General features: G+C 38.3%; 2 protein-coding genes across 4 annotated transcripts in view; one reads left to right on the plus strand and one right to left on the minus strand.

Annotated features, from left to right (window-relative positions):
* LOC131439274 (sodium channel protein 60E) overlaps nt 1-27,639 on the minus strand; it is a 615,309-nt gene that overhangs the window by 536,760 nt on the left and 50,910 nt on the right. The gene's annotated exons all lie outside the window — the stretch shown is intronic.
* On the plus strand, nt 11,869-14,183 carry LOC131434241 (uncharacterized). The gene is made up of 4 exons (XM_058600894.1): nt 11,869-12,480; nt 12,543-13,214; nt 13,272-13,429; nt 13,656-14,183. Exons 1-4 carry the CDS (start codon nt 11,916-11,918, stop codon nt 14,181-14,183), a joined length of 1,923 nt encoding a protein of 640 aa, XP_058456877.1. The 5' UTR covers nt 11,869-11,915.

A 27,639-nucleotide genomic window follows, 5' to 3' on the forward strand; every position in this document is an offset into this window, starting at 1 on the left:
AGAGAGAGCTTTGTTTAAATACGAAAACACATTTTGACAAATTTGATCAGTATCTAACGAGGATTGAATAAATCACAAGCGAATGTAACTTGTTAAGACGTAGAGCCATTTTGAGTTAGTTTGATTCAGTTAAATTTGATCAGTACCTAACGAGGAAAACAAGTTGAAAAAAGGACAAGCGAATTCAACTATGTATTAAAAACTGCGAAAATGTTACCGCAGAGTCGGGACTCGAATCCGTAGCTAGCACCGAACCGGGGCTATTGTTTTGCCAATTTATCTACCATGCATGTAGCGATGGCCTAATTAACTAGAAGAACCAAGCATGATTCGCTTTACTTGGCAGCAACGGCATCGAGGTAGATATTTCGGAAGCAATTCTTTTGTGTATCCGAAAAAGTTTGGTTCGGATGTGCAAAGCGGTGATTCGCATCGGACTGTCAATATGAAATGCTGATCTGGAAAATTGTTCTAGAACAAAGAACATTCGAATCAATAATGCACTGCCCTGGCAAAGCCAGGCAACGAATGCGAATGGTGCTTAAGAGGGTTGATCCACTGAAAAGTATTTCAACAACGTTGAGATAGAAATTGTTTGTTTCTCAATAATTACGTCGATAAAACATACCCAAAACTCAAACAGAACTATTTAAAAAGAGAAATTCCTTTGCTTAATGTTGAATAAAACCCCTTATCCAGGAACAATTCATGTTCAATGTAACTTGAAAGTATGATGAATCAGGCAAGCGGAACCCGTCATCTGCAGTTAGAAACAATTTTCTCATGTCGACCTCCGTTGCTTCCGATGATTGTACCAAGAATGCATTCGATGTACCGGCGGACGGAGCAGCGTGGATAAAAATAAAAATAAAAATTATAATAAGGAAAAATGTATCCGTCCTCGAAAGCTTCGTCTTCCGACTGGTTTCTTGCACAGACAACCGGGTTTCCCCTCATGCCGCCCATGTCCATGTCACACTCACCGTCAGTACCGAGACGATCGGGAATGTCCTGGAACCGTCGGTGCTTGCCGAGAACATTAGTTTCCACGATAAATTCTTCTTCGACGGTTTTGTCGTCGATTCATTTACTCGGTGTTTCCTTCCGTCGACTCTGCCGGTCTGCCTGCTCCAGGTCGGCGTGGGAACATACGTTGTTATCGGCGGCTGTTTCGGTACTTTTAAGCGAAAATGGAAATTTCTTCCACGTCCCGTTAATGCCATCACTACCCGTCATAATCGAGCTTCCCACTGCCAGTCGTTTTTTTTCTTCCTTTTTTTTTCACAGAGCTACTAGCATTTGTGTAGCATTTTGCTATAAACAACCGAGCAGCTTACGATGTGAAAAACGTTAATTTTCGATTTCAAGTTCGTGAATAGAATTTTCCGCTTCTCATTGTTCCATTTGCTCGGTATGCGATTACAGTCGCGCTAACGTTCTGCAAACTCATGATCATCGAAATGAAAGAACTGTCTCTCACAGACTCGAGTTGGTTGGAGTGAATAGAAGTAATGAGCTTTGCGCGTTGAGTAAAAATCATTCAAATGTTTTGAATTCCAAACCGAATTATTGAATTACATTCTCCAACTTTTTACCAACAGCTAAGTCAGTTTTATTGTCAAAGTTTTCGACCACTATTTCCGATACTTTCGGAACCGGATCCGATATAGCAGAAATAGGTTCGATTGGCAAGGAACTAACATAAACACCAATCTGAAACAGTATTGAGTTAAAATTCAGAAGAAATTGTCCATTATTTTTAATCGTCGCTCTAAATGATGAATTTTAAACACACTTCACCTAAATATGTGAAAATCGGCTTAAAATTTTACACCATTCTCTACTAAAACGTGCAAGAATTATTCGTTTTTACATCACCATGTATACAAAAATAATCGTGAAGCTTAAATTTTTTTACTTATCACCCTATAATTACGGAACCGGAAGTCAGTGCTTTTAGATTCTCTAGAGGTTTTCTTATCACAAATAATCGCCTAACATAGAAATCAGAACTACTTACTATAATTGACATATGCCGAATTTAGATTTGCCAAGTAATTATACTTTTTGCTGAGACGATTAGCGAGCACTCGAGGGAAGAAAGTAAAAATTGAAGAGACGGAATACGACCGATCACAATGTCATTAAAAAGCATAAGCAACCTTTTCTACGGCATCATCGAACCGCACCGAGTGCAAATCGGTTCGATACTGAACCCTGCAAACCGGAAAAATGACTTTTGAAGAATCCAGCCAAATCTTTTGCGATCGCTGCGCTGCTCAAGTGGCGAGCTTTGAACTCAACAATGGGGATAATTTTCATGTTTTGCTTATAGATTTAAAAAATATTCTGATTTTTTATATGTTTTCGCATGTATCAAATACTAACATACAAAAAAAAGTACGGTAAAATTTGAAAAAAAAAATATAAAAAAATAAAATATCACCGTCGTGTAGCTATTTTGTCGTTATCAAAATAACTATCGAAGTGTCAAAAATAACCAATGCTCGAGAGCATGGTTATTTTTGACACTTCGATTGTTATTTTCCGACACTGAGACAAACTCTCGCGAAAGTTCTAATATCAGATTCTTAGTAAAAATGACTTCTTTGTAATTTTTTTTAAAACTCTTAGTAACCCTCCGATGAACAGTTTTCAATGAAAATTTTCCAATAAAAATTTTGTTGCAATGTCAAACGAAATAAGTTTTCCTTGCAGTTTGTCTTACGTTCTCTACATTGCAATTATTGTATACCTTGTTATCCTTTTATTTTAAGTGCACAATAAACGAATGTAGCTTTCCATCGGTTGAACATTGAATTGGGCCGTAGTTTTATTCAAATTTTACCACTCTATAAAAATGACTATCGAAATGTCAAATTTTTACAGAAGTCAAAATCATGCACGGAATGGTTCACAGTTGGAGTGAGAGAAAGATAGAAATCTGTTAAAGAAGAATAGATGCAAGATTTTAAGAAGTTCGTGCACACATTTAATCTCCCTTAGAATTTGCTTTTTATGTACCGAAGATCCATGCATCTCGTACGATGTTCCTTTATTCATAATGCAATGAACTGGGTAGCAATTAATGTCGTTTTCGCTTGATGCCAAACCTAGCCCAGTTCCCACTCTAACTGCTGTCAAACCATTTGTTTGAAGTCAGTTTTGAACCTAGTTTCAACGTTGTTGAACTGAAAATCGAGTCAGTTTCGAACCTGGTTTTTATATCAGGTTTGCTCAAACCCCCGTTGCTAAGCGCGAAATCAACACAGTTTCGTGAAAAGTGTTTGTTTGAGGAAACTACCTTGGGGCAGTTTCAGTTTTCTCAAGTGAAAACAACATAAGTGACCTAGTGAGCTGTGTTTTTGCCTTTCTCATATAGAAAGGTTATGCAATCACTTTAAAAACCGACTAGTGAAAATGGATTTTATATCAGGTTCAGTGTCATATACCATTCGACTCACTTCATCGAGCTGAGCAGTGTCTCTCTCTCTCTCTGTGTGTGTGTGTGTGTGTGTGTGTGTGTGTGTGTGTGTATGTGTCAAATAATCTCACTAGGTTTTCTCGGAGATGGCTAAACCGATTTGGACGAACTTAGATTCAAATGAAAGGTCTCATGGTCCCATACGGGATTCCTGAATTTCATCCGGATCCGACTTCCGGTTCCAGAGTTATAGGATGAAGTGTGTTCAATATTGTACACCGTCACTTGAACCGGCGAAACAAAACACGTAAAAATTTGTCTAAACTGATCTCAAAACTACACAAATCGGTAGTCATTATCAGTAGGCAACTAAACAAACCGACTCCGGCTATCCTGGTTCCCGGTACCCGGTTCCGGAAGCACAGGAAATAGCGGTCATATATACCTAAATGGATCTCACTCACTTTTCTCAGCGATGGTTTGACCGATTTCCACAAACTTAGATTCAAATGAAAGGTGTTCCGGTCCCATACGGAATTCCTGAATTTCATTCGGATCCGACTTCCGGTTCCAGACACCACCAGACACTCCAAAGAAAAATCGAAAATAACAAAGTGATCGTTAACGATTTACCGCCATTTACCACAATTCTAGTGACCCCTTGTTTAAGGAGTGTATCGAAAAGTAGCTAGCAACATTGATTATTGAAAAAAGCGATAAAAAACCTATTTTGACATCAGTTTTCGATATATTGTAGAAAAATTACATTTTTATGCATTTCACTGATTATATTGAACAAAATCCTAGTTTCTGTGAAACGCTCGCACTTTGGACTTGACATTTTTCAATAAATTCTGCACAGTTACTTTTGTGACTTTCCTGGTGGCAGCTGTCCAGTTTTTTTTAACTCCTGCATGTTTTGGGACACTGTACCTTCCTTCCGAGTACCGCTTGACAATTGCCCAATACCTTTCAATTCGCCAAAGATCCGGGCAGTTCGGTGGGTTGATGTCCTTTCCCACGAATTGTACATTAGTTTTTGACAACCACTGTATAACGGAGCTGACGTAGTGGGCTGAAGCCCAATCCGGCCAGATGAGAGGAGGAGCCTTATGCTTTCTGTACAGTGGCAGCATTCTCTTCTTCAAACATTCTTCCTCGTACACCTTAGCGTTAATTGTGCCCTTCGTGAAGAAACTGGACGACCGCAAACCACAGATACAAATTGCTTGCCAGACCAACACCTTCTGCCCAAATTTTTCCATCGCCACCGTGATGTCAGCGTCGTCCAGGTCCTGGTGCACCGATTTCGTATAATATTGCGGTCCGGGTAGCGCTCGAGAGTCTTCCTTGGCGTAGGTTTCGTCGTCGATCAGGATGCATCCGTCTTTATTCTGTAGAATCCGGTTATACAATTTTCGCGCTCTTGTTTTGGCATGAGCTGCTTGGTCAAATCCCGCGTCGACGCCGATGGGTTTTTCCTGATGTACTCAACCACTTTTAAGTCCCGGCCGGGCTGGCTGGGACCCGTTTTCCTACCGGATCGGGGCAAATCCTTCATGGAAAGGGTCTTAGCGAACTTTTCGATAATATTTTTGACACTGCTGTGGTGCACTTTCATCCGTTTTGCAATTTCGTTGTACGTGACACCACTTTCTGAGCACCAAGTGTGCAGAATTTTCTTTCGCGTTTCCGGATCAATTCGACTCATCATTGAAACGATAAACCGTACCGAAACCAATCGATTGCGCTGCTGTTATTGACATGTAAACAAACGCATGTCACCGCAAAACACGCTGCTAAATATTAAGCCATTTCAGAGTAATAACTGTTTGAATGTTGCTAATTACTTATCGATACACTCCGTAATGCAAAAATAATGTTCTCTAACAACACTGTTTTAGTTGCTATGAACTCGTTTCCAAGGAACCCCAACATGAATAAACAAACGATTTTAAAAAAAATACGAAAAACAGCAAAAATATTCTAGACAATAGAAGTTGAGCGTAAAAATTTAAAAGCTAACGAGAGCTTAGTGGAATTAAAAAAATCTAGATCACAATGTTATATAAAGTTTAAGTCAAGGCCCTTAATAACGACCAACATGACAAATTCTGCTAATTCTTTGTTCGAAAGTAATGTTGGCCCGTAAGTTCAAAAAAAAGTTTAGCATCTTATATCATTCTCTTAACAGCAATATTAAACATATTTCTTGAAACAGGTCTCCGTCGTGTATGTACGACAGACGTTCTATGATAATCTTTACTCTTGATAATAAAAATCACAAGATTAGTGCAAAGAAGTTAAATGAAAGTGAGAGATTAATAATTCGGAAAAAATATCGCTGTAAGTAATATTTCAATTGAACTGTCGTCAATAATTTTACCAAAGTTATTGATCGCTACAGGAAAATGGAAACAGGAGAGAAGGCGAAGGTCCTGTCAATAGAATGCACAATGAACAACTACGCAATGTCTGGTACAACAAATCAGGCTTAAGATAGAGGAGAATACAAAACTTTCATATGTTTTATTTTCATCCGATGTAATCATGATTATAAGAATAGTTTCATTTGACTAGCTGTTAGCTAATTGCTAACTGGAAATGTCATTTGTTGTTTTTACGTTACATTCACCTGAAACCATACTAGGAAGTATGACATGTTCTTGAAATAAATATCTACAACATTCATTTTCGCTTGTCATTTTTCCGTTTTAATTACAGACAATTGAAAATTAGTTTTCCATCGTTATTATTTGAATTAGTGAACAGTTTCAATAACAAAATAGACTTGTTATAAGTTCCTAGTGAAAACGGTGTTAGTCGGTGTGTGCTTTTTCCTCACGGAGGTTTTTTGCACAATATCAAAGCGGTGATTCACCGGTCCACGAAGGTTTGACCTTGGTGGCTGCTCTTGTTTTAGGATTATAAGCTAAGTATTATTTTCTTCAATCCCTTTCGTCTTTCAATTTACTATAATATTTTGTCCCCAAACGATCCTTTTCCGTACCTGCACGGATACAATTCCGTGACATGGTAAATCGTCTTGAAATTGACCCCCCTAATCCCGATATTGAAATGGAAACTGCTTCCAAAAACATCAAGACTCGAATTAAAAACTATCCTGATGGACTCGCATTTCCGGCCGGGCCATATGCGGTCTATTTCCGGACCAAGTCAAACGAAAAAAAATTGAATATTCTAAAAATATCGCGAGACCTGACTTCGCGATACAATACCATAAAAAGTATTGATAGAATACGGCCAGACAAGCTCAGGGTATTGTTTACCAGCTCAAAACAGGCTAATGAGCTTGTTCAAAAGGATCCTTTTACGCTGGAGTATCGCGTCTACGTGCCAGCTCGCGAAGTCGAAATCGACGGTGTGGTCACCGATTCGAGTTTGACTTGCGAGGACATTCTTAAGTACGGGGCGGGTTGTTTCAAGGACCCCTCACTTAACAACGTCAAGATACTGGACTGCAAGCGATTGCATTCAGTATCGATCGCAGGGGATGGCACAAAGTCTTATCCCCAATCAAACTCTTATCGTGTGACCTTCGCCGGATCGGCTTTGCCTAATTACCTCCTCTTGGACCGGGTTCGTCTGCCTATTCGTCTTTTTGTACCTCGTGTAATGAATTGCACCAATTGCAAACAGCTTGGGCATACAGCTACCCATTGCAGCAATAAGCCACGTTGTGCTAACTGTGGAGAGGCTCATGCGGATGGCTCTTGCGGTAAAAATGCTGAAAAGTGTCTCTACTGTAAGGAGGGTTCGCATGACCTAATGGCATGTCCCGCATACAAACTGCGCGGAGATAGAATGAAGCGTTCCCTGAAAGAACACTCCAAGCGTTCATTTGCAGATATGCTTAAAAGTGCCACCCCTCCTAAACAGACAACAAATCCATATGCCTGCTTGTCAACTGACGAGAGCGAATCTGACGACCCTTTAGAAGGTCCATCTTCGGCGGTCCCTCATAGCTGTAGAAAAAGAATAAACAAATCCTCTCATAAGCTCCCTAGTAAGGGTTCGAAGATGTCTTCCGAAGGGCTTCGGAAAGTTACAGCTAACGGGAATCGTGACAAACTACCGAAGCACAAAGCTCCTGGTCTCGGAAAACTCAATTCCGAGATGGAATTCCCACGACTTCCCGGGACTACAAAATCCCCAAGTGTCCCTGAAAATCTACCAGAGAATCAACTAGGTGCTGGACTTATCAAGTTCTCTGATGTTATGGACTGGATTTTTACAACTTTCAATATTTCTGAACCTCTTAAAAGCATTTTAATTGCTTTCATGCCAACAGTAAAAACATATTTAAAGCAGTTGACTGCAAATTTTCCCCTTCTCTCAGCGATTGTATCCTTCGATGGCTAAATCATCCACCGAGGTCACGGATCTAATCACTGTTTTACAGTGGAATTGCAGAAGTATCATTCCAAAAATAGATTCTTTTAAATTTCTAGTAAATAATCTGAAATGTGACGTATTTGCATTGTGCGAAACTTGGCTAACTTCTGAAATATCCTTAAACTTCCACGATTTTAACATTATTCGCCTGGATCGACATGATCCCTATGGAGGAGTACTTTTGGGGATCGAAAAGTGCTATTCTTTTTATCGCATTAACCTCCCCTCGATACCAGGTATTGAAGTTGTCGCATGTCATGTTACAATCAAAGGTTCCAATCAGACCTTTGCATTGCTTCCATCTAGCTTCCCAAGAGCCTCGGTAGGGCATCGGCGGTTCAGTGATATCGTAGAGCTCCTTCCCGCACCGACGTTGGTTTTAGGAGACTTTAACTCACACGGTACGGGATGGGGCTGTCTTCACGACGATAACAGATTAGCTATGATCCATGATATTTGCGACAACTTCAATATGACAATCTTGAATACGGGAGAAATGACACGGATTCCTGCACCATCAGCAAGACCAAGTGCGCTGGACTTATCCCTTTGCTCGACATCGCTACGGTTGGACTGCACGTCACGGGATCACCTTCCATCCCTGATCCCCACGGTAGCGATCATCTACCTATCGTGATTTCAATCGCCTACGGATTAAGACCATCGGAGACAATCAATGTTTCGTATGACCTAACACGAAATATTGATTGGAAAGACTACGCATGTTCGATATCTCAGAAACTAGAAACAACACAAGAACTTCCTCCGGAGGAAGAGTATACGTTTTTGGCTAGCTTGGTTCTCGACTCAGCGATTCAAGCTCAGACGAAACGTGTACCCGGTGCGAAAACTAACATCCGTTCTCCCAATCCGTGGTGGGACAAAGAGTGCTCATCACTGAACGCAGAAAGAACCTCCGCGTTCAAACAGTTTAGAACCAATGGAACATCTGATAGTTATTGTAATTACGCAACCATAGACAAGCAAATGAAGAACTTAATTAAAGCAAAAAAAAACGCGGTTACTGGCGCCGGTTTGTTGACAGATTAACAAAAGAAACATCGATGAGCACTCTTTGGAACACAGCTTGACGAATGCGCAACAAAAACACCACGAACGAAAGCGAGGAATATTCTAACCGCTGGATATTCGATTTCGCTAAAAAAGTATGTCCAGATTCTGTTCCGGAACAAACGATTATACGCGTCGCCTCATCAAACAGAAACGAAACACCTTTTTCAATGGTAGAGTTCTCACTTGCGCTTTTGTCGTGTAACAATAAAGCTCCGGGGTTAGACAAAATCAAATTCAATTTGTTGAAAAATTTGCCTGACTCTGCCAAAAGACGCTTATTGAATTTATTCAATAGGCTTCTTGAGGATAATATTGTCCCACAGGACTGGAGACAAGTACGAGTTATTGCCATTCAAAAACCAGGGAAACCAGCCTCCGATCACAATTCGTATCGGCCGATTGCTATGCTTTCCTGTATCCGGAAATTGTTAGAAAAGATGATTCTGTTTCGTCTAGACAATTGGGTCGAGACTAATGGCTTACTTTCAGATACACAATTTGGTTTCCGCAGAGGCAAAGGAACGAACGATTGTTTGGTGTTGCTCTCAACCGAAATTCAAATGGCATTTGCTCGTAAGGAACAAATGGCGTCAGTTTTCCTAGACATCAAGGGGGCTTTTGACTCAGTTTCCATAAACATCCTATCTGAGAAGTTGCATCAGCATGGTCTTTCACCAATTTTGAATAACTTTTTGTACAATCTATTGTCCGAGAAATACATGTATTTCGCACATGGTGATTTGTCGACAATACGATTCAGTAACATGGGTCTTCCTCAGGGCTCATGCTTAAGCCCCCTTTTATACAATTTTTACGTAAACAGTATTGATGAATGTATCAACACATCTTGCACGCTAAGACAACTTGCCGACGACAGCGTTGTGTCTATTATAGGACCCAAAGCTGCCGATCTCCAAGGACCACTGCAAAATACCCTCGACAACTTGTCGACATGGGCTCTTCAAATGGGTATCGAGTTCTCTACGGAGAAAACTGAGCTGGTTGTATTTTCAAGGAAGCGAGAACCAGCACAATTACAGCTTCAACTAGGGGGTGAAACCATAGCTCAGGTCTTCACATTTAAATATCTCGGGGTCTGGTTCGACTCCAAAGGCACGTGGGGATGTCACATTAGGTATCTGAAACAAAAATGCCAGCAGAGAATCAATTTTCTTCGCACAATAACCGGAACATGGTAGGGTGCCCACCCAGGAGACCTGATCAGGCTTTACCAAACAACGATATTGTCCGTAATGGAATATGGATGCTTCTGCTTCCGATCCGCCGCGAACACCCATTTCATTAAACTGGAAAGAATTCAGTATCGTTGTTTGCGTATTGCCTTAGGTTGCATGCAGTCGACTCACACGATGAGTCTCAAAGTGCTCGCGGGCGTCTTACCGTTGAAAAATCGATTCTGGGATCTCTCATATCGATTGCTTATCCGATGAATCCGATGGTGATTGAAAACTTCGAAAGGCTGGTCGAGCTCAATTCTCAGACCCGTTTTATGTCCTTGTATTTTTATTACATGGCTCAGAATATTAATCCTTCTTCGTTTGTTTCCAACCGTGCTCATTTCTTGGATACTTTTGATTCTACTGTGTTTTTCGACACATCCTTGAAAGAAGAGATTCATGGAATTCCGGATCACGTACGCCCTGGAGTGGCCCCAAATATTTTTTATAATAAATTTAGAACAGTCAACTGTGAAAAGGTGTTTTACACTGACGGATCAAACATCAACAGGTCCACAGGTTTCGGCATCTTCAATCAAAACATCACCGCTTCTTACAAACTCAGTGATCCGGCTTCAGTTTACGTCGCAGAATTAGCTGCTATTCAGTACACCCTCGAGATCATTGAAATCTTGTCCAAAGACCTTTACTTCATTGTGACGGACAGTCTAAGCTCAATAGAAGCTCTCCGGGCAATGAAGCCAGGAAAGTATCCCCCATATTTCCTGGGGAAAATACGGGAACACTTGCGAAGTTTATCTGAACGGTCTTATTCAATATCGTTAGTCTGGGTCCCTTCGCATTGTTCCATTCCGGGCAATGAAAAGGCAGACTCATTGGCTAAGGTGGGCGCATTAGAAGGTGATATTTATGAAAGACCAATCGGTTTCAATGAATTTTTCAGTATTTCTCGTCAGAAAACTCTCGAAAGTTGGCAAACTTCATGGACGAATGACGAACTGGGACGATGGCTACACTCCATTATCCCTAAGGTATCGACGAAACCTTGGTTCAGGGGGATGAACGTAAGTCGCGATTTCATTCGTGTTATGTCACGGCTCATGTCAAATCACTACACTTTCAACTCACATCTCCGGCGTATTGGGATCGTGGAGAGCGGGCTCTGCACCTGTGGCGACGGTTATCAGGACATCGAGCATGTCGTGTGGTCGTGCGTAGAGTATCGTGACGCCAGGTCGAAGCTACTGGAATCCCTTAGGGCCCGAGGTAGGCCGCCTGAGGTTCCGGTTCGGGATGTGTTGGCGAGTCGGGATAGTTCCTATATGCTTCTTATTTACCAATACCTTAAACACATTAATATACAAGCAGGCATGGGAAAAATTCAGTTACAATTCATTCATAACCATTCATTTGCCTATATATCTCAATCTGTCATTTGTTATGTATGCATCAGAACGTACGAGTTAAAAAATATTCATCACAGCCAGCCCAAACGTTCACTCACTAAATTAGCTGTGTAGTGTTGTACCGATGCCATTCGTTCCTATCGAATGCAGGTTTCATTCTTTTATTCATTCTACGAAGTGACTTTCAAATGTGACTCAATCAGATTCGAATGTTGTTTTTTTTAGTGAGACATTCAGTGAGGCCGTGCTTGTTTCAATCGTTAGTTAATTCAGCGTTTTTAAATCCGGTTTCTGTAAAATTCGACTAATGTTTAACATCTATCGTAACAAAGAAATTTAGGTAGAATACTAATATCATATATATGAGCTTTAGGTGGATGAAATTTTTTTTATAGAATGAAACGCTCAAAACCAACGCAAAAAGCCTTGTTAATGCAGGTTATTCGAGAGCAGGACGGGATGTTCAAATGCATCGCCGAGAGCAAGTGCTCATACGGGCAATCGATTATGAATCCTGGTAATTTTAAAAGACATGTTGAGGCTCTTCATCCGATCGTCTTTGATAGACTAGGATTGTCTTCTCGTCGAGTTGATGGCACCGACTCAGCACAAGTAAAAAAGAAATATAAGAAACTCATTGTGGACTCAAACAAAAAGAACCTAGTTTGTGGAACTCTTTTACTTTTAACTGAAAGTAACTTACCGTATAGCTTTTTTGAAAGTTCTGCATGTAAAATTTTACTGGGACCGCTTTACGAGGCTGCCAGTATGACCCTGAACAGAAAGGCTATTTCAGATCTCATTGACAAAAGCTCGATACTGGCTAGAAATTTTATTAAAAACGAAATGTCTCAAAAACTCATAAGTTTGAAAATAGATAGTGCTACGCGAGGTAATCGTCAGGTGTTAGGCATAAATGCTCAATATTATCATAACAATAAAGTTGTTGTTCGAAATCTTGGTAAGATGAAATATTCTGTATAAAAACAAAACAATAACATTTATTTATCATCAATATTTCAGCAATTCAAGAGATGCATAGCCGCCAGACAAAAGAAAATTTAAAAGATGTTATAATGAATACTCTGGCCGAATATAGTGTAGATATGAAACAGGTGTACTCCATTGCTCACGATAATGGCAGTAATATGGTGGCGACTGTTAAAGTATTGAAGGAAATGCTGGAAAAATCTAGCTTGGAAAACCCCTCAATCAACTTGCTAGTAGCTAATGAAGAAGTGCGTTACATTTTCGAGCTACCTGATGAGATGCAAAATGCTGAAAGTTTCGAGAGCATTGAGATAGACAATTGTAGCACAACATCAGATGATACTGTACAATGTGACGATTTCAGTGAAGATAAGCAGGAGGAAACAAAATTCATTTTATCAAACATTGACGATGGTGAATGCTGGCGAATGGAAGAAATTCTCGACAGTACACGATGCGCCGCTCATACAGCACAATTAGCTGTGTGGGATGTTGTAAAACCCTATCAAGAACGAATCACAAAAATACAAAAGATTGTAGTCAAATTGCGGCATCGCGAGTACCAAAAAATATTTAAAATCCACAATGCTCATCTGCCTCCTATTGCTAACGATACTAGATGGAATAGCAAATATCTGATGTTGTCATCTCTTCTCAATCAACGTCAGTTTTTCAATTTGCTGAAAACTGTTTTTCCGGAGCCAGGTGAATTTGATACAATTTTTCATTTACTTAGATTTTTTTCATATTTATTTTTTACAGATCTTACATCACATTGGCCATTTATTGAGAAATTCCGCGACGCATTCGAACCAGCATTCGTTCTTACGCTGAAGCTGCAGAAAATTCATTGTCCGCTATCAGATTTTTACATATACTGGCTTCAGTGCCAAGCGCAACTGGATAAAATGAAATCAAATGTACTCGCAAAGCGTTTATTGGCAGCATTTAAAATTAGAACACAAAAACTCGTTGATACAATGCAATTCAAAGCATGCTTGTATTTAGACCCGAGATTAAACTTCTTAGGTTCGAAGCGCATATCTTCAGAAGATAAAGAAAAAGTTCAAGTAAGATAATATCATTGAACAAAAAGTATTCTGATTCAATCGGGTTTCTATAAAATTACAGAAATTTCTTCTTCAGTTGCATCATCGTCTCAACGAAATTGAAGGTGTGGATGTTCAAGTTAATCAATCCACATCAACAAGTGAGCCGCAAGATGAACTAGACAAATACCTGTCATCATATTTCGAAGAAGAAGACATTCCGACGGGAATATCACATTCGATAAACGAATCTGTGGTATCTCAGATAAAGGATTTAGAAATACGCGAGAAAGTACCAATAACAATACAGCATTCAGATAACACTTGCTCAGATGTTCGATTCGACATTCTGAAGTATTGGGAGTCACACAAAATTATCTCTCCAATTCTTCACCGTTTGGCAATGGTAGTTTTGGTTGCTCCTTCAACTCAGGTTTCCGTTGAACGTGCCTTTAGTGGACTTAAACTGATTCTCACCGATCATCGAATGCGTTTATGTGAAAAATCAGTGGAAAATTTACTTGTTTTGAAACTAAATTCTGACTTACTGGAACAGATATCTGAAATATTGAGCGACGAAGAAGCCAATTATGTGACAGAATTGCTTAAATGTCAATCTGTGTAACTGCGAATCTCATTTTTCAATTAAAGAGAAATTCAAGTTGTTTCGTTTCCTTTAATCGTGTTTATTCATTCCTGAAATTTATCTATAACTCTCATCATAATTATTATCATTTTCCTCTTCATGACATTTTTAAAACTTATTTTCATTTCATTAGTACAACACACATGCCATATCAAACAGATAAAACAATTTTTCCATCTCAGTTTCGTGTAGGTAAACGTTTGAATGTAGAATTGATCTAAAAAAAGACACGAATGCACTCAGGCGTCACCAAGATTTTAAAAATTATTTGAATTTATTTACCGTAAATTCTCAGAGAAAAATGAAAAGCCGGTTTGTTGTAAAAAATACGGACTTTAATTAACACCAAAAATAATAAACATTGGACATGACAGATTGTTATGCAGGGATGCCAGAATATATGTTCAAAACTAAACACAAATTAAAAATATAATAATCGTCGAAATGAAAGTTATTGAGTTTCGGATCAAATGGCTTCACTGAAAATAAGGATTAACGAACGAGATTCATAGTCACACCATCAGTTTCATAATACGGGTAAAAAAGTGCGTGCTTTTAGTTTTCACAAAATTTATCGATTTCTTTCGAGCATTTGTAGTGTGTAGGCTGATCTGGCATCCCTGTTAATGCATGAATTCCATATCGTTGAGTTTGGTTAGAGCAATCCAGCAGCTGGTAGTTTTATATGCGAGATCTATAATAGAAATGGAACTAGAACAAACATATCTCCAGCAAGCCGATTTAATTTTATTTATTCGAACAGTTCTACTGTCAAATTTAAAACTGGTATACCCTGCCGAACTATATTTTGAAACACGAGTAAAACTCTGCTGCTATCAGGGCATATTCAGGAGTGTTTTAGTTCTAGATGCATAATTTATGTCAGTTACAAAATTTAAATCTGGATTTTATAACAAGAAAAACTGGCAGCCCCAGCAGTGTTTCACTCGTGTTTCAAATATACAAAAAAATAGAACGGCATCGTAGACCAGTTTTAAATTTGACAGAAGAACTGGTCGAATAAATAAAACTAGAACGGCTTGCTGGGGATACGTTTGATTCAGTTTCAGTTATATTATAGACCACCCATATGAATCTCGCAGCTGCTGAATTTGCTCTAATATCCAGATTAAAATTTTATTACTGACATAAATTATGCATCTAGAACTGGAACACTCCTGAACATGCCCTTAAAGAGTAAAGATATAACTAGATTATTGATTTTGTACTAGGATGAAACAAAGAGATCGCGTTAGCGTGTACGCAACGCTGTGATTCTAAATTTAAAATAACTGATCATCATACAGCTTGAATGATTGGATGTAAGATAGATTAGGATTTTTATTATTTGTTTGTAAAAACAGATACATGTGAAGTTTTAACAAAATTTTGAATTTCTACACCGACTGGACTGAGTTATAAAATATATTCGACGAGTGAGTGGACTTTCACTCGCTCAGTATGGTTTCGCTATTTATTCTGCTGGTAATTGTTTCATTTCTGAAAATTCGTTCTCATCTCACTGGCGGTTCTGTTTCACTCACTTTTCAGATTATACAAGCAAAATGAAGTTGGAAAGATTCATCAAAACGGTTCATGATTGGTGGTTCCGTTTCCAGCGTTCCGATTTTTCTACGGTGAAACGGGGATGAATTAATATCGAGTGTTGTAAGGTGGAAGAATGAATTTTCCCATGACTGTATACAAGTGTGATCCGTTGTATTTGGCATAGAAAGTTTTCCTTACTCTTTTCGAGACTAAGAATACTCTTCACCTATAGGTTCGACACTAACATCCGCCCGATTCTCCCAATCCCCCGTCTGTCTACCATCTTTATCAATACTAACAAGATCTTTTTGCTGTTACTAACTTTTCGCTCCCCTTTCCCCAGTCTCTTCACCATCTCGATGTCAACTAACTAAATATTTGTCGTTATTAGTTATTTCGTTTCCATACCCCCCTTTTACAATCCGTTTTCCTCAACAATTACTTCTCTATTTTTTTTTCTTCATACTATTCGGCAACATCATCATCATCGCCCACGGAAAGCCGCTCCAGTCGATGACTAACATGCGGGCCACCCGCCGGGTCTTCGCAGCCTGGGGTTGTTTTCCGCGGTCCCCAGAAGGATGCGGCAATTTTAAATACATTCTCACGTCACCTGGCTGATCCCAAGAACGGAGGACCACTCCTGTCGATAACTAGCACGCGGGCCACCGGCCGGGTCTTTGACTCGGGGGTGTCTTCCGTGGACCCATACGGACAAGCATACGGCCACTACCATTGAGTAGCAACGTCACCAGTAAAACATTAGAGGCCAGCACCTACACAATCATTATTATTAGAAAACACCTTTGACTAACGCATTGTGCCTTAATAAATATATCTTATGGAAAAAAAACATTAAATGCATAATATTCTTAGGTTAATTATTTTTTCTTCTATCGTACTACTCAAAACCTCTAATTAAAAAAGTCCACACCAGCATTAAGATAAGATTTTTCGGACATTGGTTTACGAAATTTCACGAATCTACGACATTATACATGTAGTATTATTTCAGAATTGATTCCTATGTGTTTGACACTTCGGCTCGTTTTGTTGATATTTTCAATTATATCTAATCAGTAACTGAGGTTATGGTAACTATTATCGGTCCAAGTTGCCAGTTTCAGAAAAAAATTAAGTGAACTCGTTTTGACATTACGAGTTACTGAGGGGTGCTTAAATTTATGATACAGTTTTGATAGGCGAGTGGCAGGTCGTGTCGTCGGTTATAGGGTAAAGTGTGTTGAATATTGTACACCGTCACTTAAACCGGCGAAACAAAAACCGTAAAAAATGCTGTAAACCGTTATCCCCAATCTTAGGCTCAAATGAAAGGTCTTATGGTCCTACCAAAAATTACTGCATATTTTCGAAGACAACATACATTTAAATATTAGTTGACGGCCATACGAACCGACTTCGATTATAGCGGTTCTCGGGTTCCGGTGCCGGAAGTGCATATAATAGTGAACCCACTTCGAAGAATTTTTGAATAGAATACCACAATATTATACTTGAGAAAGGCATCATTACACCACTAGGTGGATTCAAACAGGTTTTTTATATTTTAAATTTGATTTTAATTAATTGCTTAATTTTCGCATTTTGTTAATTACAATTAATTTTAATTGTCGCATTTTGGTAAACGCATTTCTAAACGTCTATTTGTTATTCACTGACAAGTTCAGCAAATTTTTATGCCAGACTCCGCCAACAAGATGCGTGTTTCCGAGATATCAGAACAATATTTTTCAAGAATCTCAGGAAAGAGCGTTTGGATCACTGGTTTGCAATCAGTAAAATTTCGTGTTGTCGATCTTGTTCGGCATTTCTTTATGCCAAGCTCGAAAATCGGTTTTGATTGTGTACTCTTTTTCTTTTGAACTTTTTTAATTGGAAGCTTCTACATCGAATCGATGCACTTTGGTGAAAGGAACGGATCGGAGTTGCTCAAAAATATGAACTGTTTCGCACACCTCAATAACGAAACGCACAGAATACAAGTAGTTTCGATACTGTAGCTATCATCCCGTGAACACTTTCTGAAACTGACATAACTTGAAACCGTTTGCCAATCTAACTCGTCACACGTAAATCCCAATCTATTGCTTATTTATTTGGAAGAAAGGAGTCATCCGAAGATCCGGATCACCTTCCGTAAGTACCTCTAAAATGCATTTATACCCAATCGATAAATCTCGCCTATAAACGGAGCTCCAGGCCGTCAAATGACGGGACCGGTCCGATTTCCCCAACAAGCGATATCTGTTGCTCCTCCGTTTTATTATATTGGCAAAGGAAAATAAATCAACGCCCAGTTCCGGTGCTATTTATTCACAACCATTATGGCGTGATCCCTTTCACTAATGTTTCCTGATGCTGAAAAGTATGTACTGTGCGTTCTAAAGCCACTTGCTCCCCCACATACCGCCAGGAATCGAAAATATCTTCTCGTACAAATGATAAAGGATTACCTTGAAGCAAACAAGTGGCAGTTGATCAATTTTAGCGGAAGTTCCTACCAAGGTGATGGTTGAAAGTAGATTTGTGAAAGGGCGTTTGTAGCTTTTTTCTTCTTCTTCTTCTCCCTTCTTACTTAGTTATGTCAGGGGAGTAGGCGTAACACAGCGGCTGTAACCGAAACAACTAAAAAGCTTGAATCAAACCAGTACCGAACGGGTCTAAACATTAACTGAAAAGATAAAACTTCGGTGGGCCACGATCCCCGAAAGCAACAGAAAAGGTGAAGCATCCACAAACTTTATTATCTCATGAGGGGATGCCGTCGGACGAAGGATCGTTTCGTTTTTTTTTTGTGAGCACATCTACTCCTTTTACCTCCTCTGCGGGCTTCCGCCGCGTACCATTTTGGGATTGATGATGAGGGAAACCGAGTGAGTGTATTTGGGGAAGGAACCACTCTTTGCTTCTTTCAGCAGTGAAATGAATCATAGTGTTAAAGGGATGCTTTTTTTTTAGCTGCATTCCGCTCAGAAAAAACACTTGAATTCGGTAATGATCCGTGTAATATGGAAATAATTTTTCACTTTTTCCGTTATCGTCAGTGCGCTGAGAGCTGTGAGAATATTCGGGAACAAAGGGGTTAAACCGTTTCACCCGAGTAACAAGTTCAGGTTGGAAATAGGTTCTACAATCAATCAAGAAAAGCGTTTCTTTGTTTGACTGAAAGAATAAGTGCAACTGCATATTGAAAGAAACTTCATGAAGTGCTTTGCAAACTCTGAAACCGTTTATTGTTCCTGGCTTTAGCAAATCTACTAACTGACTGACTAACAGTGCGAGGCAGAAGCTAGTTCTCACAACATATGCTTTGTTTTGTTCCCCTGGGAAGTGCTTTGCTTCAGGGGAATATGCAGTACATACTTGCTGCGTGCATTTTTCTTTGACTAAACATGCAGAAACCCTACATAGAAGTTGTTGAATCAACAGAGAACCATCCTTCTTCGGACATATCAGAACAGTTTGCATCATCAGTTCACACTATGCATCTGTCAGTGAAATAGTCGATATTTCGACATAAATGAGCCAAGCTTCGAATTCCAGTTCGCCTTTTCTGTCTATCCTGATATTAAACGGTTATCTGACAGAATACGGAAAGGCAGTTCATCACAATTTTAATTTTAATTTTAGTGACAATTAGTTCTGTTTTGTTGTGACACTGTCTGATTACAGTATCGTGAGGAGTGAGACTTGGCGAAAACAATGAAGCTTTTAATTAATAGTTTTTTCACGCATAGCCAATTAGTTGCAAATTTCAGCTCGGTTGAAAATCTGCTATCTCAAAAGAAATCATTCATAAACCATCAAGGAAAAAAGGGGGGTCTGGTCTATTTTTTAAAGTGTTTCTCTACATAAATTTCACATTTTTAAGCGCACTAAGGCTGTGAGCCATTTCGCGGTTAATTCTAACATTCGGTTGAAATCTGACACTTGAGTGGTTATTTTGTGTCGAGTAGTTAAATTTAACTAAAACTGCGACCCATTTCAAAATTTGACGGACGGAAAGTTATTCGGGTTTATTTTCCACTGAAAATAATTTTTACTAAATAATTAATAATAGAATTTTCATTGCAAGGTTTTTTCGGTGTCGGAAAATAACTATCGATCTGTCAAAAAAAAACATGCTCTGGAGCAGGATTATTTTTGACAACATCAAATTAACCGCTCGAGTGTGAAATTTTAACCAAAAGTTAAAATTAACCACGAAATGGTTCACAGCCTAAGAAATGAAGTTCGCTCCATTTGTTTTTCAACTGTTTCTAGCATAAATATAAGGTATGTCATCATATGACATATGCCAGTGTCATCCCATTTAAATTTTATGTGTGGACATGTTGATATCGATTGCTTTGTACATAAGACTAAAGTGTTGATCTTTATGACATAGATCAATGTCATAACATGTCAATGTGAAGTGTCGCCGTATTGATGTTTATATGTAGTCTCAATAACCTTTATATTCTCTGACAATTGCGGCAATATCAAGTGTCAAATATAATAATAAAAGGTTTTGGACAAAATGACTGCAAGAATCTTCGTGGAACTGATTTAATCTGTGTTTGAATTCATACTGTGGGCAAAATATAGAAAAATAGGTACGACTTTTTTACATAATTTTGAAACCCTCGAAAAAGTTGTTAAAGTTAATTTCCGTAATAGCCTTCAATGCGCGTAGCGATTCACGTTTGGTGTCTTCAATTAACTTCCCTGGAGCGATCGTTTGAGTTTGCTGAATAGCCAGGAATCACAAGAAGCTAAATCAGGCCAATACGGTGGTTGCGGAACGAAATTAGTTAAATTTTTGGCGAAAAAATCATCAAGAATCAATGTAGTATGCTACGGTTTGCTCTTGGCGCAAAACCCAAGAATTGTCGGCCCACAATTCCGGCTTCTTTTTACGAATAGCTTCGCGCAAATGACGCATTACGCATTTTATTCTTTCGTGTCGGCGGTAGCTTTTGTTCGTTTGGTTCACTCATTTCGAGGTCGTTCTATTCTTCACTACACAATACTGTACTTGGTTTCTTCTGTCCCGAACGTAAGCGGTTTTGTTTTATCGACTGACTTGGATGAGATGTGAATGCGAACTGAAATAGTATTCCTTGTTGACAGTTTGGCCGGTCGATAGGAATTCGAAGTGCACCACACCTCGATAATCAAAGAAAGCTGTCAACATTACCTTGATTTTTGACTTGCTTTGACGTGACGCGCTCTCCACCCGCTTTGAACAACTTGTACCAATTAAAAACACTTGCTTGCGACATACAATTATCACCGAAAGCCTTTCGCAACATTCTGAACGTTTCGGCACCAGAAATTTGATTCCACACACACAAAACTTCTTTGTTGAATAATTTCATTCATTGCAAAAATCGTGGATTGAACTTCAAATATTTCAGAAAGACAGACGTATACTAAACATTAATGAACTTTTTGACGTGACACTTGTCACCAAGGGTGCGAAAATTTGACATTTTTTCAAACTGTCACCAAACATAACACAGCCACTGCCAGTGCGGTAAAATTTCATTTTCAATTGAATAATGTAAGATGAAAATGAAATGTATGGCCGCTGACCGTCAGCGTATCCCTACTAATTCTTTTGACTTTTGCTGCTATTTTTAAGTGAAGCTAGCAGAATTCATCGTCAGTTGGATAATCGTACCTAGTCGTTTGAAGTTTTGCTTGCTCAGTTTCAAGTGCCAAGTAGTATAGCTGCTTCAGTGTCTTCGCTCTTGGTAGTAAGCAGATTCGAACGAATAGAATTATAAATGAAGTAAAGTATTAAAAATGAAAACTGAAAGAGGAAACAAATAATTTATGTGTATTTCGTGATTGACATTTCAGCTATCTGATTAGTCTTTCATCTATTATCTTGAACCAATTCGAATGTTTACATGAACCTCATTTGAAGGCCGCTCTCACACTATTGAAAGAGATATTTTGTTACTTCAAGAGATCAACTGACGGTAATTAAACTGAGCCTCGATTGAAGAGAAACGAATGATGAACTAAATGCTGCTCGTTCGGGCCGTCAGCAAACATTGTGTGTGTGTGTTAGAGAGTGAAGTTTACTGCAGTGGAGAGATCGTCAATGTGTTCCACATTCAGTTTCAATTGAATTGAATGAAGTTTTACTGCACTGGCCACTGCCAACAATACGCGCAGCTGCTACGTTCAACAGTAGCCAACACGCAATGACACGAGAGCTTGGCGCAATTATGAGAGCCACGACACACGACAGCAATATTGAGAGCAGTTAATTTTGTCGCACTCTCTCACAATAGTCAAAGCCACAGCGTTCGCTTTATGCTAGTGTACGTACATACTGGATAAGTAGCTGCAATGTTCATTTTCGGTCACGGGTTTCGAGAATGTCACGAGTTCAAAATGTCATGACATTTTCATAACTAGACTGTCATATCCGCTGTGACCGATCTGTGGCGATAAATTAAGTGCGGACGGCGTGGTTTTCATTACCGGTTCAATTTCAGTTTCGAAAAAAATCAATCACAAAGCTTGTTCATGCAGATGTTTCAAAATATTACAACTGTTTACTGAAATTTCATACAAGAAGTATCAGGAGCGCAGCTTTCGGCCTTCTAGTATGACGCAAAGGCAAGAAATCTTACAGTAGAGACAATAGATTTTGCGCTCCTGTTACTTCTACAATTCTGGTTTATGCTAAACGGGGTTTAATTGTTTGATCGAAAAAGTGCATTGGAGTAAATCAACCAACTGGAAATAAAACAAAGTCACCCCAACTGTCAAAATGAACCCACCATCGAAGTTCTTGAAGACAAAGCATTTACTTTGCTTTTCTCACTGAACCGCTTCCTTCCAACGGTAGTGCAGGAAACGTAAGGATACAGAAAAAAAATTCGTCTGCATTGGGAAGCAAGACGTTCTTGTGCATGTCCCCCTACACCTCATGAGAATCGACATAAAACGAATTTCAAAGTTGAGCCTTGTTGGCGACTGTCTCTCGAAAGTTGTTGAATTTGGAAGGGGCTACTGTTTATTGTGGCTAGCCATTCTCAGATTGAAAGGAGTAGAACAGCTATCGATGAGAGCAAACGGCGACATTCACGAGAGAAAATGTCATGAGACCCATGACATTTTTCATCTGCTACATTCACGGCGAAGTATAATCGGCGGCTGCTGTCATTTGCTGTCTGCTGTTTCGTGTCATTCTCCAGTACCGTTTGCAACCCTGCTTGTCACAGATGTCACTGACAGTCATACCAACCTAGAAAAAAAAATATTTCGGCGAATAAGGTTTCCCCGCAAATATAATTTAAAAGTCTTACTACTTTTTGCCCACAGTTAAATAACAGATCGTACAGATAATAACAGATAAGAGCGTACAGATGAACCCATAAAAATTGCAGATGCCAAATTACATTCACAAGGATTGTTGAACGAAAAAAACTCCCAAACTGGAAAACAAATTCTCAAACTTGAAAGCAATTGCCATGGGAAAGATTTAGAAGGTGAGAAAATGGGTTCCTAATATTCTGATTGATAGGCAACAGCAAAAGCGAAAACGATTAACGGTATTTTGCTTTCTCGGCGGCTTGAAACAAAGGTTTTTCTCTACTGGAATATGACGGGGGAAGATAAGTGGATTTATTTTCAAGATCTCAAGCGCAGAACATCATCTGTCGACCCTGAGCAACCATCGACATCAGCTGCAAAATCAAATCGCTTAAAAAAGTAAACGGGTACTCTGCATTTAACCTATTACTTACACGAGCGTGTGCTTCAAACTTCGTATGCGTGTTTTTTAACACTCCTAATACCAAGCCTAAAAAAGTTACGCGAAGCACCAAGCCTCAAAAAAAGTTGGAACGGTAACTTTGAGCTATCATAGCTCAGTTGTTACTTGACCAATTTCGATAAATTTTTCACCCTCGAATTTTGTGAAGTTTGTAGATTATTTTAAGTATATCATTATTGGCAATCTTTTAGGAAAAACTAATGAAAATCAGATTTTTCCCGTTCCAAGTTTTTTTTCGAGCTCAAAACGTGTCCTATCTGCATTCATGCGGCACCTGCATCGCGAATCGGATATTGAGAACTTCAACTTTACCGAGTCATAACATTGTTGTTAGTCAACCGATCTTCAAAATTTGTTCACCATTGGAAAGGTAATACTTCCAGAAATAAAATGCACTGAAAAAAACCGAAAAATAGGGTTGTCTACCCAAAGTTATAATGAAAACTGTAGATAGATGACCTAAGAAAAGATGAGACTTTTTACAATGATCGTAAATATCTCGAAATTCAAAGCAATGACCTATATATTTTTATACATCATTCGATTGCTAGTGATACCAGCTACAATTTTCGCTCAACTACCATTCCTACACAATCAGAAGAAAACATTGAGAAATCGATGAATTTATAAATATATTTGAATTTTTCATTTTTTTTCACATGTTTGTATATAACTCAAAAATTAAAGCGATGACATGTACATTTTTTTGATTCAAAATATTGAAGTCATTACCAGAAACAATGTATTGATGATCAAAATTATATATCCGTTCAAAGAATCTCAAGAAATTTGGTACAAATACAGAGAATTTGTGTTATTGGGAAAATTTTGCCAAACAACATGAAATCAAAATTTTTTAAATTTTATGACATATTTTTTTATTATTTTAGTTGGAAATTTATTATAAACAAAATTTACAAAAAAAAATGAAACTTGGATTTCACTGAAAATTTTAAAATTTTTCGTAAATAACCTAAAACTCTTAAAATATTTTTGTATTGGACAAACGATCTAAACAATTTTTATGCACCACAAAAACGCATTTGATAACTACTAAAATTTTGATTTTGTTGTAGGTTTGCCGTAGAATCTCAAAAAATAGGTAAAAGATCGGAAATTTTAAAATTTCCGAGTTATATTGCATTGCACAGTGATCCGGATTCACAATTTAGGGGGACAAAAACATTTGTGGCTTATACTTTAGAGCTATGATGTTTTCAAAACAAATGATCAGTGAAGATAAGCCATACTCGATGTACATGGTATTAGGGTGGCTCTTATTACTAAGGTGATCCAAAACTTATTTTCCGGATGTATTGAGATAGAGGACTGCATTTTTCGGCGAAATTGTAAATAAACTTATATCCAGCAGCTTTGCTGAGGACACCATAGTAGTATCTGCAACGGTTTTAGTGTTACAGCTATTTTTAAAGAACAACTTGGGGTGTTCCTCATAAATCAGATTTTTTGCTCTCACTCTCATTTTTCTCTTTTCATATAGGTATCTTTGAACATCTTTTAGAGTTTGTTAAAACCAATTTTTTAATGATGTTCAGGTAGCGTTTTCTGAACCGAAGTTATGAGCAAAACTAGTTCAAAAAACAGGTTATTTTTAAACTGCTATATCCAACATTGAGGAAAACGAAAAAAATCCGTTTCTTGTATTTGACAGAAAATATTTTCGAGCATGTTTATAAATAAAGGCGGAGGAGACATTTTTTTTTTTTTTAAATTATGTTCATACATTGGGTTTTTTCATTGAAAAATATTCGTATCAGTCATTTATTAGCTATATAAGGTGTTTTTGTCTTCTAAAGTGTCAAATTAATTAAAGTGCATATTCGGGAAGAAATCGTTCTGCATTCTTCGGGGAATGCAGAATGGTGTCGCTTTTGTAAAATCTCTAACGTCTCTCGGTGGTTGGAGGTTTTATCAACCGTGCATTTTGGCACCTGCAGATCGTTCAGCATCCTTCCGGGGATGCAGGACGACTTATTTCTTTATGTTTTGTGCTGTTTTCCCACCTCACCCAATTCTCAATTCCCTTCCATGTTCCTTTTATCCTTCCCTTCCCATCAGGAAGTTGATGAGAAGCTACGCAAGGCACGAATCTCCAATTAACTAGGGGAACATGCCACTTGAGCCAATTAGTTCTGATAACATAGGTGCAGGGTTTCATTCAGTGAAAAGCATTCAAACGAAGAGGTTGTTTTTCGAGACGAAGATAACTGTAAGCTGCAAATAGATTGGTTGGTTGGTGCTAATCGCAAAGGCTGCTGCAAAGCCAATATTCGGGGCGATTCCAGTTCCATAAGTGCCTGAAATAGTGGAACTCACTTCACTGAGAAAGATGGCCTAACTGATTTGAGAATTGTTTCATTTTGTAGGTTACACTAGTTCATGCACTAGCTTTCATGTTTTTCAAAAATCAAACAAAACTGTTTGAAGAATACATTTTTATATGAGAATAAGAGATATATGAGAAAGGCATCATCCAAGTTTCAGTTTTTTTTGTAAATTTTGTTTATAATAAATTTCCAACTAAAATAATAAAAAAATATATGTCATAAAATTTCAAAGTTTTGATTTGTTTTTTTTTTGGCAAAATTTTCCCAATAATAGAAATTCTCTGTATTTGTACCAGAATTCTTGAGATTCTTTGAACGGATATATAATTTTGATCGTCAATACATTGTATCTGGTAATGTTTCCAATATTCTGAATCAAAAAAATGTACATGTCATCGCTTTAATTTTTGAGTTATATACAAACATGTGAAAAAAAATGAAAAATTCATATATATTTATAAATTCATCGATTTCTCAATGTTTTCTTCTGATTGTGTAGGAATGGTAGTTGAGCGAAAATTGTAGCTGGTATCACTAGCAATCGAATGATGTATAAAAATATATACGTCATCGCTTTGAATTTCGAGATATTTACGATCATTGTAAAAAGTCTCATCTGTTCTTAGGTCATCTATCTACATTTTTCGTTATAACTTTGGGTAGACAACCCTATTTTTAGTTTTTTCAGTGCATTTTATTTGTGGAAGTAGTACCTTTCCATTGGTGAACAAATTTTGAAGATCGGTTGACTAACAACAATGTTATGACTCGGTAAAGTTGAAGTATTCAATATTTTCTTTGCGACGATTATGCCAAAGGAAAGAAAATTGGAAAGCAGATAGGGCATATTGGGCGCGTGAAAAAAACTTGGAACGGGAAAAATCAAATTTTCATTGGTTTTCCTTTGCCAATCGTCTGCTACAAAGTTTTGGAATTAATCTACGAACTTCACAAAATTCGAGGGTGTAAAATTTATTGAGATTCGTTGAAAAACAGCTGAGCTATGACAGCTCAAAGTTACCGTTCCAATTTTTTTTGAGGCTTGGTATTTGGAGTGTTAAAAGGTACAGCACACGGACTGTATGACAGCTGACACGTGTGCTGGTCCATCACTGTCCCATATTATGTACTCGCACATGGATTTATGGATGCCCTGAAAAGGGCCGTTCTGTTAGTTGGTGTTGGTAACTAGAGGTGCTGATGAAGATCATTCAGCATTTTCCTCGAATGCGAAGAATCAGCAGAATTTCGATGAAAATCATTGCATCTCACGAAAAACGAGTCAAAACCAAAACGGACTGTTTCTTGGTTGATTGTTTTACTTCAGAATAATGTATTTAAATTTTCTTCGATGTTCGACATTGTTATGAGATTTTTCTCGAACCATTGCTTCTAGTGCGTTACCTTGGATAATAAGCAAAGAGATATTAGATGCCCCGCTCCTCGTTTAGACACGTACTTAATACAAATTACCAAAAGAAAAACCTTTTAACCGAGACTATAGAAACATTTATTTGAGCCTAAATTTGTGGGAATCGATCATCTCTGAGAAAATTGAGTGAATCTCGTTCTAGAGTTTTTGACCACTATTTCTATTACTTGGAACCATTATAGCCGACGTCGGTTCGTATAGTAAGCAACTAATATAGCCTACAAATTGAATCAGTTTTGAGCCAAATCTAGAAGAAATTTTATTTTTATTCGATAATATATATTAAGGCACACTTCGTTAAGCTAT

The sequence above is a fragment of the Malaya genurostris genome, chromosome 3, assembly GCF_030247185.1.
Source record: "Malaya genurostris strain Urasoe2022 chromosome 3, Malgen_1.1, whole genome shotgun sequence".
Taxonomy (NCBI): Eukaryota; Metazoa; Arthropoda; class Insecta; order Diptera; family Culicidae; genus Malaya; species Malaya genurostris.